The sequence below is a fragment of the Stenella coeruleoalba genome, assembly GCF_951394435.1.
Source record: "Stenella coeruleoalba genome assembly, chromosome: 7".
Taxonomy (NCBI): Eukaryota; Metazoa; Chordata; class Mammalia; order Artiodactyla; family Delphinidae; genus Stenella; species Stenella coeruleoalba.
Genome location: NC_137153.1, coordinates 68,069,119 through 68,087,889, shown reverse-complemented (window position 1 = coordinate 68,087,889; position 18,771 = coordinate 68,069,119). Strand labels below are relative to the sequence as shown.

Genomic DNA, 18,771 nt, shown 5'->3' with positions numbered 1-18,771 from the left:
ACAGGTATGGTTTGTTTTCCAGACTGGACCCTGACTAATATATCAGCTTAGTACCCAACAACAGAAAAATGAATTGCCAAAAATTATGGTACTTCTGTACAATGGCATGGTATGAAGCCATGAAAAATTGCCTGGCTTAAGCATACTTAAGGACATGAGAACACGTTCATGACATTCAAAGTGAAAATATGATATGAAATAATATCATATTATTGTAGTATGGTCCTAATCTTCTAAAATTAAAACAATATGTGTATGTGTGTGTGTGTACAGAAGAATATATTCAAAAAAGTAGTCATGCTCATCTCTAGATAGTAAGAATAACAGGTTATTTTTATTTTGTCCTTTTTCTTATCTGTATTTTCTAATTGTATAAAATAAATGGGATACTTTTGTTATAGGAAAACAATGAAAGCTATTATTTTTAAAAGTTAACACTTAAAAAAGTTAATATAGGAAGACCTATATTAGGAGATTAAAACAAGATTAAAATGGTGGAGTAGAAGAAAAAGAATAATAAACTGAAAGATCACTGTGCACACTTAAACAGATTGGAGAAAACAGTGGGTAAATAAGGAGAGACTAAAAAGCAGCTATTGCCTTCCTGAAAATTAACCACTGGCTTCCCATTTATGAGTTATGGTGCCCAGGGGACCGATGGACTTGCACAGATTAGTGACCCTTCTCATTCAGTACCTCTTAACCCAAAGCCCACATTTTCAAGGCATTTTCTAGGACTCCAGGTGAGGTCTACAAACTATATTCATTAACTCTCTATATCATTTTAGAAACGATTTTACACGGTTGCAAAATTATGGACAATAATGTAAAACAAAAACAGAAAGAAATCAGGGTGAAGGGGAAATTAGGGCTGAACAAGAGAGTAAAATGAAGGTAGTGCTCATGGATGCCCCAAGACCCTCACTGTTACCAAAGGTGGCCCACAAATACAACTCTGAGCTTCAGCCTCAGCACAGGAAAGAAGGAAACACTACTGTTGATAAAATCAAGAGTAAAAGTCATGGAACAACAACAACAAAACCTAACTAAACGACACATCAAGCTTGTGATTGTAGCTTCTGGATCATTCTGTTCCACCAATTATGCCATGATGAATACATGCCAAACATACTCACTCTAATGTGACAGGCTGAACAAACGGTTTAACTATGGAAATTCAAACCTAGTAATAAGTTTCCAGGTTTCTGTTTGTCCAGTTGCATCTAAACTTGGTAAACCGAGTTTAGGCTGAAATTCTTTAAATTTGTGGAGAAAATTTCTATCATTTCTATCACTGGATTCTCGATTATACTTACAAGAAATCTGTGTCTATGCAGAAACACACGTTCTCTGATGGCTGTCCTCGTAGAAAACTCTATTTTGGGAGCAATGCCCTGAAAATAAAACAGCATAAAATAAACAAATAAAATGGAAAGAGGGTCTTTGCTCATCCTATACTAACTTGAAATCATCCGAGAACCTGAATGCTCTTTTCTGTAGTTGGCATAATCTACACACATTATCTAAAATACATACATAATGAATATATATACAGTGAAATATTATTCAGCCTTTCAAAAGAAGAAGATCCTGCCATTTGTGACAACATAGAAGAAAACAGAGGACCCTATATTAAGTGAAATAAACCAGACACAGAAAGGCAAATACTGCATGTCTCACTTATATGTGCAATCTGAAACAAACTCATAGAAACAGCTAATAGAAAGCTGGTTGCCAGGAGCTGGAGGATGGGGGAAATGGGGAGATGTTAGAGGATACAAAGTTTCAGTTAGGCAAGATGAACATATTCTAGAAGTGGAATGTACAGCAATGTGACAACAGTTAACAATACTATATTTTATATTTGAAATCTTCTAAATGGGTGGATGTTAAGTATTTTCACCACAAAAAAGAAAAGAAACAACAGTTTACAATGTTAAATGATGGATATGTTAATTAGCTTGATTGTGGGAATTCCCTGGCAGTCCAGTGGTTAGGACTTGGCACTTTCACTGTCGGGGCCCAGGTTCCATCCCTGGTCAGGGAACTAAGATCCCACAAGCCACACAGCACAGCCGAAAAAAAAAAAAAAAAAAAAATTAGCTTGATTGTGGCAATTATTTTACAATGTATATACAAAAATAAAGGTGTATACCTTAAATATATACAGGTTTTGTCAATTATACACCAACAAAGCTGAAAATAAAATACATACATAATAAGAATAGCTAAACACATATAATACTACATATTATGTGCCAGAGCCCAACCAAAGGGCTTTGCATATATTAACTCATCTAACCCTCACAACAACCCTGTGAGGTTGGTCCCAGTAGTATCTCCACTTTGTAGATGTGTGAGCTAAGGTACAAAGAATTTAAGCAACTTGTCCAGCTAGTACTGGCAGAGCTGGTAATTGAATCCAGGCATTGCAACTTGTGTCCCCGCAGTTAGCTACTCTATTTAAAACACTGGACCATGGAACTGAATGAGATTACCTAGGGGGAGGGATGGATAGAAGTTCTCCTTCCCTACCTACCTGCTTTGAAAACATGCTTTATATCTCATACAAAATATTTATACTCATTTCCAAACTCTTCGTTTTGTTTCATTGATCAATACTTCTTTTTCTGCTCGGTACCATCCTATCTAAAACATGGTGATACATACATATATATATATATACATACATACACATATATATATACATACAGATACATATACCCTATCCTACTTAATTCTCATAGTGCTATAAGGAAAGCACAGTTATTAACGTCAACCCACTTTATAAATGATAAAACTGAGAACTGGACAAAAACCTGAAACAACTCTAATGTTCTTCATAGGTGAATAAACTATGGTATATCTATATAATGGAATCTACTCAGTAATAACAAGGAACAAGTTACTGATACACACAACTACATGGATGAATCTTAAAAACATTGTTCTACGTGAAAGAAGCCAGTCTTGAGTCGTTACAGACTATGTGATTCCATTTATGTGACATTCTCAAGAGGAAACAAAGTTTTAATGACGGAGAACAGATTAGTGGATTATGGCGGAGGATGTGTCTATAAAGAGACAGCATGAGGCAGATTTGGGGAGTGATGGAACTGTTCTGTATCCTGATTATGATGGTGGTTTCACAAATCTATACATGTGTTAAATTCATAGAACTGTGTATCAAAAAAAGTCAATTTTACTGTATATTTAAAAAATACAATTATTTTTCTTTAAAAAAAACTGAGGCAGAAAGAGATATTAAGCAATTTTCCCAAGGTCACATGTCTTGTAAATGTCAAAACAGGGATAGGACTTGGAGCTGAATTACACTGTCTCCAATTGACCCCATCCAGTCACCTGCAGCCCCTCTGAACATGACCCTTTGCTCTCCTCTCCCCCAGAGAACACCGCCTGGCCAGGTACCCCTTTGTTCTGGGGGCACTTTACCTTCCTTCTTGTTGCCCATCCAAATCCTACCTGTCTCTTGAAGCCTGGCCTAACCCTCTCCCCTCCAGGCACACCCATAGTGACTTCTCCCTCCAGTTGCTAACAGCTCATTTCACTTATATAACATACTCCAAGTACCTGCAAGAAGAATTTGCATCGGCCGAAGCCCCAGAGGGAAAAGGAACCAACATGCACTGCATGTTTAGACAGGTACCGTGCTCCTAGAGGCTTTCACATGTGCGATCTCATTTAATCCTCATACAACCTGTGTAGTAGACAATTATATCCCACTTTAAATGTGAGGGAACAGGCTTGAAGAGGTTAGTCTGTCCAATGTCACACAGCTGGGGATTAGTAGAGCCAAGAGTTGAAACTGTTGGACAGCAAAAACCATCCTCTTTCCATTACCTCATGCTACCTCTCAGGGGGCTTCATGGGTGAACTAGTCAGCGCGATTCCTGTGCATTCATTCATTCCGATGCACATTCAGTCCTGTACGTTCATCTTGTCTACAGAACAGGTCCTCACAGGCACAACCTACCTCCTCAGCTCCCCCTCCTCTTTTTTTTTTTTTTTTTTTTTTTTTTGCCTCTAGAATGCACAGTACGCCCATAACAGTGTTAGGCCCGGACTGGTGACTCAAGATTTCTGGGCTTATAAACACAAGAGCCCAGTTGCTGCACAGAGTTGAATAATTGGGGCGGGGTGGGGGGCGGCAGGGAGGTCGTGTTCCATAAAGAATGCACAATAACATGGCCGGCACAGCCTCACCTCCAGTTATCAAGACTGCCCACATGAAGAAGAGGGTGGGGGAAGGGGAATTTCGGGGTCCACAGCACCACTGGTGGAAATCCAAAACCTCATGGGTGCGCGAAGCCCCAGGTCCCCAGCGGCCCAGCTGCCTGAGCCTGAACAAGTTATCTCTTAAGCCACAGACTGGTGTAGTCTTCTTAATGCCTCATGGAGAAGTAGTATTAACCCTTGAATGACAGTTTAATAAAATATAACAGCTCACATTATTGTGCACTTAACTATATACCAGATATTATGCTAAAGACTATACATACATTACCTCATTTAACTCTCCTAATAACCCTATAAGGGAAGAACTATTACCAGTCCCATTTTACAGATGAAGAAACTAAGCTACATGGAGATTAAGTAATTTACCCAAAATCACACAGTCATTCAGTGACAAAACTGGGCTTGAACCCAGACCACCTGAGTCCACATGTAACCGCTATACATGCAGCTCCACTTTGCCTAGAGAAGAGGAGGAGGGTCCCCTACCAGTAAGGAATCCACAGCCTGTAACACCATCTTGTTCACCTATTTGACCTCCACTCCTGGCAGTGACTTCCAGACAATACGGAGGAAGGTATTTTTCATAGAAGTACTGATTTCAGCATAACAGTTTAGAGCTGAAATTTACAGGCTCTATCTTGTGCAATCCCCTCAGCAACGGGATGGTGGTGATGATGGTTAGGTCAATAAATGTATTTAACAGTAGGATTTTCCTAGAATCACTGCACTAAAGAAAAATGGAAATTATTAACTAAAAATTAATAATTAAAAAAATATTGTTTCCACTTAATTTACAAATTCAGCCTTTACCTAACAAAAAAACAGATTATATTCCCCTCCTCAGAATTCTTGACCTCAGCAGGAAAAAGAGGCAAAAAAGGCTGTTAGCATAACAAGTGAAATGAAATAAAATATGGAAGTACAAAGAAAAAGTCACATTTTATTGGAGGAAATAAATCTAATTCTTAATGAACTAAGAAGAGAAAATAAATGAAGTGAATGATTTGCCTGACACGCATATGTCATTTATTCTCATATCCTACAACATTAATGAAAAGAAATTGGACCCTGGGCTGAAATAAACATGAGAGAATTAGCATCATGCAGTGACCGAGTGCAAACTTCGAAGCCCGACAGGCCAGCATGAGAATCCTTGCTCCATTGCTCACCAGGTCTGTGACTCTGAGTACCTTTGATAAATTCTCCATGCCAGCTTCCCCATGCCTAAGATGAGGAAAATAACAGTAGCCACCTTGCAGGGTTAAGGAGGATTGAACAAGATCATCCATGTAAGGAGCTCAGCACAGTGCCTGGCATCTAGCGAGCATGCAATGAATGTCAGCTATTAGTAAAGCTTCAGCAATTGGTTTTATTTTGCTTTATAGAACATAGAGAAATTGAGCTCCTCTATCTTTTTACAAATTGTTTAAAATATACTTTCATTAACTTCATTGTAAGAATTGATACTTTACCTCTAATGCATGAAGATGTTTCCCTGCAGTTTTAAAGCTCTTTCACTTATGATTACCTGCATTTATGAATAACTACAAACACAACTTCCGTAGGTTCTTCTCCCTACTTATGCCCATAAAGTTAAACAAAGATAACATTTGGGAAAATATGAGAAAGGGTGTTTCTTCTTGTCTTGATACTTAGCTGGATACCAGCCCAGTGTTTGTAGATAGATTTTATTTAATAGAAAACTTGGGCAAACCAAAGTTAATATAAAGAGTATCTCCCACCTAATTCTCACTAGTTTTTATCCCTTTTTGCTTCTGAAGAGCAAAATCCCAATAACTCAACATAATAAAGACGAGCATCTCACAAGTACCATGGGTATAAGTGATACACAAAGAACATCTCTGAGAAAAAAAAATGATGTCAGTTATATTCACCAAACCTTCAAAGATTATTGGAGGACTTAAAGTTATGCTCATTAGGAATTCAGATTAGGAGAACTTTTGATGAATGCTTGCTGTTTGAAGTATTAGAACTAGAAGTCCTGTCATCATAAACATCCTAGAAACAGGGGTCCTGCATGTTATGTATTCTACACAGTACTCTCAACAAAATGGAGACAATAACACTTTATTAAATTTTAATAATGGTGATTCATGGGGCAGTAACAGAAAAGTTGAGTATTAAGTATGCTTTTTATAATTCACAAGGATGTGGCCCTTAAAACAGAGGTCATCCAAGTGACATAAAAGTAAAGAAAATTGTCAGAGTTTCTGCAGTGTTAAAAATCATCCCAGATAACATCAAAATGAATATTTTGGGGCTTCCCTGGTGGCGCAATGGTTGAGAGTCCGCCTGCCGATGCATGGGACACGGGTTCATGCCCTGGTCCGGGAAGATCCCACATGCTGCGGAGCGGCTGGGCCCATGAGCTATGGCCGCTGAGCCTGCGCGTCCGGAGCCTGTGCTCCGCAATGGGAGAGGCCACAACAGTGAGAGGCCCGTGTACCGCAAAAAACAAAAAAACAAAAAAAAAAACCCAACAACAAAAAAAATGAATATTTTGAATTTGGGTTCAGATAATGCCCCCCAAACAGTTAGATAATCAACTAAATAACTGCTGTATCTTTTAAGATCCTTCAATAATATCAGTCTGTGAACCTCTGACAGTTTCCCCTCCATTAAGTAGAGACCATAATATCTGCCTTGGCTGACTTAAAAACTGTGATGAGGAAAATAAGATATCACATGAAAAAACCCAAGCACAAAATAAATGAGAGGTAGCATTATTAATATCACTACTCTATTTTACTATTATTATTACTAAAACAATAGCTATGATTAAATAAACTGATATTAAATCTTTCAGTTAGTCTGCATTAAGAGGAGATGAAAAAACAGACACAGAAAACAAATTTATGGTTACCAGAGGGGAAAGGGGGTGGGGGAGGGATAAATTAGGAGTTTGAGATTAGCAGATACAAACTGCTACATATAGAATAGATAAACAACAAGGTCCTACTATATATAGAACAGGGAACTATATTCAATATCCTGTAATAGGGACTTCCCTGGTGGCACAGTGGTTAAGACCACCTGCCAATGCAGGGGACACGGGTTCGAGCCCTGGTCCGGGAAGATCCCACATGCCACAGAGCAACTAAGCCCATGTGCCACAACTACTGAGCCTGTGTTCTAGAGCCCGCGAGCCACAACTACTGAGCCCACGTGCCACAACTACCGAAGCCTGTGTGCCTAGAGCCCATGCTCTGCAACAAGAGAAGCCACCGCAATGAGAAGCACACACACCGCCATGAACAGTGGCCCCACTCACCACAAGTAGAGAAAGCCTATGCGTGGCAGCAAAGACCCAACCGAGCAGATAATAAATAAAATTAATTAATTCAAAAAAAATCCTGTAATAAACCATAATGGAAAAGAATCTGAAAAAATATATATATAAATAATAACACATTATTATATATAATATGTATAAATAATAACATATTATATATAATATATATAAAACTGAATAATTATATATATATTATATATATAACTGAATCACTTTGCTATACACCAGAAACTAACACAACATTGTAAATCAACTATATTTCAATAAAAAAATTTTAAATTAAAAAAAAGAGGTGAAAGAAGCAATGTTTTTATAACTATGTGATGGTGTGAATATGGCAGTGACTTAGAATGGTTAGATAAGACTCCCACATCTCATGCCTGACAGACCTCCATGGCTTACGTTATACAAGGATAAAAATCTGAACCAGTGGAAGACTTCGGTGCGTGGATTCTGCAAATTCCTTTTTCTAAAGTTTAAGTTCCCTATTTAACAGAAGAAGACTAGGTAATGCTTAACTCTTTCGGAAAACCTTGGTGATCTCTTCTGAGTGGCTGGAGAGATCAGGGAGCCAGTGCTGAGTTAGGCAGTGAATTAAGACATGGGCAGGGGCTTCCCTGGTGGCACAGTGGTTGAGAGTCCGCCTGCCGATGCAGGGGACACGGGTTTGTGCCCCGGTCCGGAAAGATCCCACATGCCGCAGAGCGGCTGGGCCCGTGAGCCATGGCCACTGAGCCTGCGCGTCCGGAGCCTGTGCTCCGCAATGGGAGAGGCCACAACAGTGAGAGGCCAAAAACAAAAAGACATGGGCAGCTGATGATTAATACCTGTGTGATCCAGTTAATAACTTGGAGCCATGAGAAGCACAAAACTAAACTGGTTTGGCTGCTCCCACCCTTGGTAGCAGTAGCAGTAGGAGCAAGGTAGGCTCGGCCATGACCAGAAGGGATGTATGCGTGTGTATGAATGTGCCTGCTCACTGGCCTGCAGTCACAAAGTGACGTCTTTAAGTGTGTGAGGTCCCACAGCCTGAGACCTGGCCACATTTGGGAGGGTGAAGGTGAGCTGTGCCATTTGCTTTTTTTTTCATGGTAAATTGAAATTTATTACTGGGAATGGTGGAATGGGTTAGTAAGTATAATTGAACTATACAGAGTGGTCGTTAAGCCTGGAGATAATAGACAATTGTAGTGAAAAGTCATATCAACAAGCCATTTATTACGTATATCTCTGTTCCCAGGCCTTTATGGCCATCTGTATATTTCCATATTTTGAATGCTCATTAATAGTGAGGGAGAACACTGACCACAGCTTTATCTCATTCTTGTTGATTTCTTGGGTGTAGTTGTGGCACAGGGGTGAACTCGCCAAAACATGGGTAATCCAAGGAAAGGATACGGGGTTGGAGATAACCACAGTCTCGGCAATCTTTTCCCCAGTAACCAGGGGTGGTTGAGCTTAATTTTGAACTTTAAAATAAGTTTTTTGTACTTAAGACCTTTTATATAATGAAAAATGCCTTGATCTGTATTCTTATAAATGGTGCTAAAATATGGTACTCCTACAGGAACCAGGGCAATCCACAGTAATGTCAGTTACTTTGAGTATTTCGATGTGGGAAGAAAGCCAAAATGAATGTATTTAATGAAAAAACAAAAAACTCCCACATCTCAAATCAATAGTGGGAATCAGTATCATTTATTATTTTGAGTGGGGCATCTAATCAGGGCTGCTGAAGAGAACATCAGGGGCACTAACCAAGATGAAGTGATCTGCCCACAAACTGGTTCTGTCAGGAATAAAATGTTCAGGTCCCGAGAATTCCTCTCCCAACAGAAGCCCAGCTGGGCACAGATCACTTACCGGAAAACCTTCAACTGTCTTCATGAGCACCTCCCTACACAGCCCAGGGTACGAAGGTGTCAGCCTGGGTACAGGGAAGAGAAAGTCCCTCGTGTTTTCTTCATAATAGGCCAACTCTTTCCACGCTAGAAACAAAGGAAAAAAGGCATAAGCAGATTTATGTTCTGAAAATGATGTATCTACAACCCTGAGTTCAACAAAATAACAGCTTAGACAAGTGATGGCAGAGATGGCACTCAGATAAAAATAGACATTTTGATCACAGCACCTGTTATTCAAGAGGCAACGACTTCTACTACTTTTTGTCTCATGCATAATTTTTTAAAGCCTTCCCAAGTCACTGCAGAGAAAAAGACTACCTAAAGGGTTGCTCCACAAAACAGAACAAAAGGGAAAATCTTTCCTTCCATCTCTTTCCATCCAACATCGACAAATGTTTTCTAAGGAGACAAATGTTTTGTAAGGACATACCGTGGGCCAGGTCCTAGGGATAGAACAGGCAGACAATGCCCTGTTCACTCAAAGGTTACAGTGTAGACTAGGGTTCCATGTGTTCTGTGATGTAGGAATGTCAGCATCCCAATGGCTCAGAGAACAGCCAGAGCTGTGGTTCTCAGCAGTACTGGTAACAAACCCAGGGACATTTTGGAAATTTGTGGAGAAATTTCACAGGCAGGAACCAAAGTTCAAGGTATCCTGCAATGCTCAAGACACTCCTGCACGACTTTTTAACACCCTACCAGACATTCTTTCAGGCAAGAAAACTTTTTATAGTTATCTGAGCCTGGAATCTAACTGTTACATATAAACACAAAGCATTTTTTTGTACAACTTAAAAATGCACTGAATTTTCAGGAATACAGGTACCAGGTAAATTAAGGAACAACTGTACTTTGCTTTGTTTGGATATTTACCAAGACCCTTTTGGCATTTTGAAAATCATATCACATCCAAATATTACATTTTGCTCAACATCTACATATTAGTATACATGTCATTTTATTTTAAATCATTTTCCTTTGTATTTCTCCTTTATATTATGTCTGGAATACTATATATTTTTTGCAGTGACCTATATAATTGGTTATATTAACTGTGAATATTATTTCAGTATGGTAAAAGAGATAGTATGAAATACTCATTACCAAAAGATCATCTTGGGTGTAATATGATTAAGAATCACTGAGCTAGGGCTTCCCTGGTGGCGCAGTGGTTGAGAGTCCACCTGCCGATGCAGGGGACACGGGTTCGTGCCCCGGTCCGGGAAGATCCCACATGCCACGGAGCGGCTGGGCCCGTGAGCCATGGCCGCTGAGCCTGCGCGTCCGGAGCCTGTGCTCCGCAGCGGGAGAGGCCACAACAGTGAGAGGCCCGTGTACCGTAAAAAAAAAAAAAAAAAAAAAAAAAAAAAGAGAATCACTGAGCTAAATGATGGAGAAGGTGCCTTCTACAAAACAGGTGCTATACAAGTGGTTTGGACCAAGAGTGGCCCCTGTACAGAGCACCACCAAAAAATTAACTGTAGTCAGTGAGGTAGCTTTGATACTGACCAGGGTTCCTGGCCTTCCCTAATCAATAGCAATTGACTAGAGGCCAGATAAGAAACTCAGGCAAGGCTTTATTGGGGTCCCTGCGACCTCAGGTGGGAGCAAAAACAAATGTTTCCCTTGCTTGCTCGGTCCCAGACGCCAGACGAGCTGGTTCCTTATAAGGGGGTGAGGGTAGGGGTGTGTCCAGGGATCAGGCCAGAGGGTGGCTTAGGTGTTTTGCCCACCCCTCCAGTGGGGTGTATTGAGTGCAGGCGGCATGCTCAGGACCCTGCATTTGCTCCCCGACACCCTGTTTTTGCTCCAGTCTCTTCAGAAGTGGCAGGTGGGTTTTTTGGTCTCTTTGTATCTTTTGTCCAGAATTTGCCCCAACTGCCCATGCACGCAGTTATTTTTAGTCCCATATAGTTTCTTTGTATTTCGTTGCTGGAGGATAGATGTGTCCAGGTGCAGGCATTGTAGCAAAGGGTCCCAGGTCCCAGCCTATCTCAACTTTACTGTTTTGTGACTCCTATTTTATTTGTCTGAAGAATTCTGATGAGGGTATATTTTGGTGCATCAACTGTAGAAAATAACTGACCTTACATCAAATAATATGATGGATTAATTTCTTCCTACTTATTCCATTTAATATGAATGTTTGGATTCTAACAAGGATCAAAGTGCAAAAAGAATGTGTTCTACATTTTTCATCATATTTCTTTCTCTTCTTCCCTTCTCAGACATGCTCCAGCCACAAAGGACTGATGATGTGTCTTTCCCTCGTCTGCTCTGCACTTCCTCAGCTTATGCTATTTCTTACAAAACATCCTTTCTTCCTCCCCATCCTGCTGAAATTCTATTCAAGTTTCACCTTAAGTGTCTTATAGTATCTCCAAAATAACAGGTCCAAAATAGAACTCTTGACTTTTTTCCACAAATCAGCTCTCCTCTACCTTCCCATCAGAGGAACCAGTACTAGTTACTCAAGCCAAAAATCTAGGATTTATCCTTGATTCCACTCTCACTCCTTACATCAATCCATTAGCAAGTTCTGTTGACTATATCTCCAAAATAAATATAAATTTTGTTCCCTTCTCTCTATTATTACAGTTACCACCATGGTCCAAGCCCCCACCCTCCTCTCTCCTGGACTGCTGCCATGACCTCCTAGCTGGTCTCCCTGCTTCCATTCTTCCTGAACTCAAATCTATTCCCTACACACTGTGAGGTTACATCAGATTGTGACTTTCACGTGGTTAAACCTTCCAATAGGCTTGCCATCATATTAGAATAAAATCTAAGCATCTTATCCTAGCCTTTAAGACTCTGTATAGTCAGGCCTCTAATCACCTCTCCTACTTCCTTTATTATCACTCTCCTCCTTGGTCATTCCATAGCATCCCTCCTGCCCTTCTTGCTGTCCCTCAAACACACCGAGGTCATCTCTACCTTAAAGATTTGTCCATCTTTGGACCTCCCTGGTGGCGCAGTGGTTAAGAATCTGCCTGTCAATGCAGGGGACGTAGGTTCAATCCCTGGTCCGGGAAGATCCCACATGCCACAGAGCAACTAAGCCTGTGTGCCACAACTACTGAGCCTGCGCTCTACAGCCTGCAAGCCACAACTACTGAGCCCACATGCTGCAACTACTGAAGCCCGCCTAGAGCCTGTGCTCCACAACAAGAGAAAACACCTCAATGAGAAACCCGCGCACCGTAACGAACAGTAGCCCTAGCTTGCCGCAACTAAAGAAAGCCCGCATGCAGCAACAAAGAACCAACACAGCAAAAAATTAAATAAATAAATGTATACATATATTTAAAAAAAGGTACTGGATTTAGGGCTCACTCTAAATCCAGGATAATCTCACCTTGAGATTCTTAACTTAATTAGCATCATACATTCAATGATCTGTGATACCAGCTCAGCAGTGCTCCCCACACTACGCTGGTCTGCACAAACATCGTGTGTTTTCGATCGTATGTTCCTATTGGGAACAAACACCTGGTATGATGCTCTACACAGTGGGCTTTTCCTTTTTCCTTTCATATGTTTTTTGGCTAGTTCTTGTCACTGCATCCAAAATGATAGCTATTACTTACTATTCCTACATTTAGCAAGAATTACGATAAAAATGAGAGGTCCGAGAATTGGAAGTGAGTTATCTGCTGTATCACTGGAATAAAAAAGATCTGGAATCACTGGAATAAAAAAGAAACTGAAATAGGCTTAGAGAAACAGAAGGTTGTGAAGCTTCTCAATTCTATCTCTCTGGTTTGGTCATTTTCTAAAGATCCAAACTACCACCCAGTGTGAAAATGTCAGCACACCAAGGGGATGTTACAGCAAAAGCCTAGGTTATAAATAATAAATAAACATGTGCACAGGCTGAGCAAGTCTCATAAGCCAAGTAAAATGCCTGAAAGAGCTTGGTGTTCTTAATAGGCTAACGGCACAGACAGGGACATCGTCAATGCCATTAGTGAAAAACTTCTCCCTGAAAAAGGAAACAAATGAGACTTTAAGAGAAATAATAATTTTAATAACGATATTGCTTCTAGAAATATCTAATATTTAGAGAGCATATCAGAATTGACAGCTTGCTTCCCCATATGTAGTCTCACTTGATTCCTTCTTTACAGATAAATGAGGCTCTGAGAGTTGAAGACACTTGTCATGATGCCAAATGGCAAAGCAGGAATTCAAAACCAGATCATCTGAGGCAGGAGTTCTTTCCTTGCTTGATGCCTAGTAAACATCACTATGAAGTATAAAATCAAGCTCTGGGGCTTCCCTGGTAGTGCAGTCATTAAGAATCCACCTGCCAATGCAGGGGACACAGGTTCGAGCCCTGGTCCAGGAAGATTCCATATGCTGCGGAGCAACTAAGCCCGTGAGCCACAATTACTGAGCCCGCGTGCCTAGAGCCCGTGCTCTGCAAGAAGAGAAGCTACCGCAATGAGAAGCCCGCGCACCACAACAAAGAGTAGCCCCCACTCACCGCAACTAAAGAACGCCTGCAAGCAGCAACGAAGACCCAACGCAGCCAAAAATAAATTAAAAAAAAAAATCAAGCTCTGATTCACGGAATGGGTGCCCACTAAAACAGAGCATTTTACAGCTGGACTGAGCATTTTACAGCTGGACTGAATATACATGACTTATCCCAAAGTAGAAGTTTCTGTGTAAAAGGTCAATAAAAAAAAAAGCACGAAGCTCACTGTCAAACAGAATTATGCTGCCCTCCTGTGTCTATTTGCTTTTTCCCATCTTTGTAAACTGAAGACCCAGAGGAGTCTTTATTACTTCTAAGCCAAATCATTGGATCTCTTCATTCTTTAGAAGTAAAGTTGTATGCAAATCTGAGGTACCTGTATCACAAACTTAATGGTCATAATATGTCTTTTGATTATAGTAAGTGTGTTTGAAAGTGCTATGAAACAATATCAAATACAGTAATATCTACAACAAAATGAAAAGGTAACAATTCGGCCAAAGAAGAATTGTTCCCTGAGAACCTAAATGTGGCCCATGGGACCCCACAGCACAGTCCACTTGAGACTTTAAGCAAATCATTTTTACTTAATTAGCTAGTATCAAGAACCAGCAGATCAAGGCGGCTCACCATCACCACTCTGTACCTGGTGCCACTGGCATACCACCAGGAAATGGCATAGTGTAGGGCATTTTCTAAGTACACCTTCAATAAACATATGTTGGACAAATTAATGGATCAATCTGTAATGCATCTGAAGCTAAACAAAATTAACTATATCAAGCAATTCAAGTTTAATTCCACTAAAATTACAATCTGAAACTGAAGGATTGTAGACAAAAGGAAGACAAGTACAATAAAGCCCCCACTTTGTATCTGATTAACTTCTGAGTTATAACCTGTAAGCATGCACCCAGCTTCAATATTCTCCAGTCATCACAATTTTGAACCATTCTTGCAACCTTCTCACAGATGGATTTCCAGTCAAGTAAAAAAAAAAACTGGCAGTCAAAAATATACCAAATTTTAAAAAGTTGCAGGAAATATACATTCAACCTATATATATACATATATACATTAAATATACATATACTAAATATTAGACATATTTAATATTTATGTATATATATGTGAGTGTGTGTTTGTGTATATGTCTATATATTTTAGAATTGGTTGAATATACTAAATGCATTATACATAATAAATGCATTATAAAAGGCCTAAGAAAGATATACAACAAATTGTTAATTGTAATTATTGTCAGAGGTTGTTGATGAATGTGAATTTTTACTTTTTGTTTTGTATTATTTTGTTATTTACAATTTTTACAATGAGAATATTTATTATAGATATTGGATAATCTTTTTAACTCACGAAAAATTAAATAAGATCAAAATGGTCCTGCTTCTATTTTGTTAGCATACTAAAATATAACTTGCCAGTTAACAGTGACATACATTTGAACGTAAAATTGGGTCAAATAAAAAACTTATGGAATGGGGCTTCCCTGGTGGCGCAGTGGTTAAGAGTCCGCCTGCCGATGCAGGGGACACGGGTTCGTGCCCCAGTCCGGGAGGATCCCACATGCAGTGTAGCGGCTGGGCCCGTGAGCCATGGCCACTGAGCCTGCGTGTCCGGAGCCTTGCTCCGCAACGGGAGAGGCCACAACAGTGAGAGGCCCACGTACCGCAAAAAAAAAAAAAAAAAAAAAAAACTTATGGAAGAAAACTCAATGCCCTGATTTTAGCCTGTTACTTTTAGGCTAAAAAACATTCAGTGAGAGAGAATTTCTGAAAAGCAGGTAGGAGGCATCTCTGATCTTCCCTCTGTTCTGCCTACCTAAGAAAGCACTGACAACAAGTGTGTCCATCCCTAGACCCACCGAGAGTGGGGTTCTTATCTGTTTTCAGGACATGCCTCTGCCAACAAACCAAGCAGCAGAAGAAAAAACTACAGACTCCTGGGTCCACTCCACTCCATTGGGGTTCTTGACCTGCTGCAGAGCAGCCACAGTATGCAGGGCCATGATCCTCATAAAAGCCTCCACAGCCACCTCTGCTTTAGCTGAGGCATCTGCCAGACTCACCTTCCTTCTCTTATGCTTTCTTAAGAAAAAGAAAGTTTCACACAATAAAATATCAAAATAATGCAACAAAACAGGGGAAATACATATGTGTTAAGCATAATTGATTTAAAACTTTGGTGAAAATACCAGGAATTTATACCAAAATGCAATGTTAATATGCAGACATCACTCTACAAGTAATCAAAGGACACTGACAGTCATACTATACAGAAGGAAAGAAAGAAAACAAATTATAATATGGGAAAATGGAAAATTTCTGAAGTAAATTTAAAATGTTAAGGTTGTCACAAATCATATCTAAAAAGAAGGGAATGGAAAATATGGTGAAATATATTTTAAAGAATTATTACACACTTTATAAACACAAAAAATCCAAATGATAGCATCCAGCATTAGCTAGGATATGGGGAACAGGCACTCTATACAGTGCTGAATGCAGTAGAAATAATGGAAACTTGCTGGGGATCAGTTTACTCTCAGGTTATAAGATATGGTTCAATCTAGCAATTCTATTCTTTACAAATATATCAAGAGAAAAAAATAATTGTTATAAATATATGAAAGACAAAGAAATCCTAATAAGCAACAATATCAATTTAAGATTGGTAATAACACTATGGAAAATACATACCTATTGAAAATGGCAAATAAGTTACCTACAGGTAACAATGTAGAGTGAAAAAGTAAAACCCCAAATATTATTTACAGACTTTTTACAGAGCTATAAAAACACATAAGTAAATTCATGAAATTCTTCATGATACCAAAAATAATGCTTTTTGATATGTTTTTAAAAATTACAGTATAACAGTAACATATAATTGGGTAAGTTAGTAAGAGAAGAAAATGTATGTGACATTATTTATGTAAAAATTCCATATCCATGTGTTCTTCTAACCACAGAGAAATAGCAAGAAACATGTTCACCAAAATATAAATAAAGGTTTCCTCAGCATTTGGGGATGGTTTTTACAAGTTAAAACTGTGAAGCTGGGAAGGGAAAGGGCAAAGCTTATGTTAGCAAAGATGAGAAGAGTATTAGAAATGTTTCTGAGTTTTAGGTATCCTCTCTCTCTCTCTCTCTCTCTCTCACACACACACACACACACACATGCACACACACACATACACGCAGACTCTAAAATCACCAGATAATCAGCCACATTGAGAAACTCTGAGAAGTGGTGTCACCAGGTGGCAGTTCCTACTTGCTCTCACTAGCTCAGGTCTCTTGCATAACACAAAACAAAGTCATCACAGAACAGTTTCCTCCTAAAGTCCCATGATTCCAGCACAGAGGTCTAAAACTTTTCCTGCAAGGGCCAGAGAATAAATATTTTAGGCTTTTCAAGCCATATAGTCACAACTACTGAACTCTCATTCCAGCACAAAAGCAGCCATAAACAATACTTCTATGAATGAGCATGGATAAAACATCACAGATGATGAAATTTGAATTTCATATAATTTTCATGTATCAATAAATTTTCTCCTTTAAAAAAATTTCTTTCCAACCATTTAAAAATGTAAAAGCCAAAGACAGTTTGGCAGTTCCTTAAAAAGTTAAACATGAAAAAAAAAAAAAAAGTTAAACATGGAGGGCTTCCCTGGTGGCACAGTGGTTGAGAGTCCATCTGCTGATGCAGGGGACACAGGTTCGTGCCCCGGTCCGGGAAGATCCCACATGCTGTGGAGCGGCTGGGCCCGTGAGCCATGGCCGCTGGGCCTGCGCGTCCGGAGCCTGTGCTCCGCAACGGGAGAGGCCACAACAGTGAGAGGCCCGCGTACCGCAAAAAAAAAAAAAAAGTTAAACATGGAGTTACTATGTGACCCAGCGATTCCACTCCTAGGTATATACCCAAATACATACCCAAGAGAACAGAAAACACATATTCACACAACTTGTACATGAATGTTCACAGAAGTGTTACTCATAATATCCAGAAGGGGAAACAACTCTAATGTCTATCAACTGATGAATGGATAAACAAAATTCGGCATATTCATATAAAAGAACATTATTTAGTCATAAAAAGGAAGGAAATACTGATATATGCTTCAACAAGGATGAACTTTGAAAACATTTTGCTAAGTGAAAGAAGCCAGACATAAAAGGGCACAAATTGTGATTCCATTTACATGAAATGTCCAGAATGAGCAAATCAATTAGAGATAGTAAGTAGATTAGTGGTGGCCAGGGGTTGGAAGGAGGAGGGAATGAGGAGTGACTGCTAATGAGTACAGGGTTTCTTTTGAGGGTAATAAAAATTCTAAAATCAGATAGGGTGATGGTCACACAATCTTGTGAACATACTAAAAACAACTGAATTGTACACTTGAAGATGGTGAATTTTATAGTATATGAAGTAAATCTTAATTCTTAAAAATGTAGAAGCCATTCTTAACTCACAGGCCATACAAAAACAGACTGCAGGTTGGATTTGGCCTGGGGGCTGTCGTTTGCCAACCCTGTTCTAGCATCAACAGAGAAGATGGCTTTGGGTTTCACACACACACAAACACACACTCGCACTTACTCACTCTACAAATTACGACACAGCCAAAAGCAAACACTTGAAAGAAGCTGACCCAGGACTGAAAAAATTATTTGATGATTATTAGATAAAATTATGAAAAAATGGAAAGTCAAAGAACCTGTTTAAGCTATGCTTACTGCTTTTTCAAACCCATAAAGTTACTCTTCTGAAAGTGGGCAAAATTCAAGACT

The 18,771-nt window shown here is 39.4% G+C and overlaps 1 protein-coding gene across 3 annotated transcripts in view; it reads right to left on the bottom strand.

Annotated features, from left to right (window-relative positions):
• SPATA6L (spermatogenesis associated 6 like) overlaps positions 1 to 18,771 on the bottom strand; it is a 60,832-nt gene that overhangs the window by 18,729 nt on the left and 23,332 nt on the right. For all 3 annotated transcript variants that reach the window (XM_079927654.1, XM_079927655.1, XM_079927656.1), the window contains 2 exons: positions 9,434 to 9,558; positions 1,317 to 1,394 (listed from right to left, as the gene is read on the bottom strand). In XM_079927654.1, the coding sequence (XP_079783780.1) occupies positions 1,317 to 1,394; positions 9,434 to 9,558 (203 nt within the window). The remainder of the gene's footprint in view (positions 1 to 1,316; positions 1,395 to 9,433; positions 9,559 to 18,771) is intronic.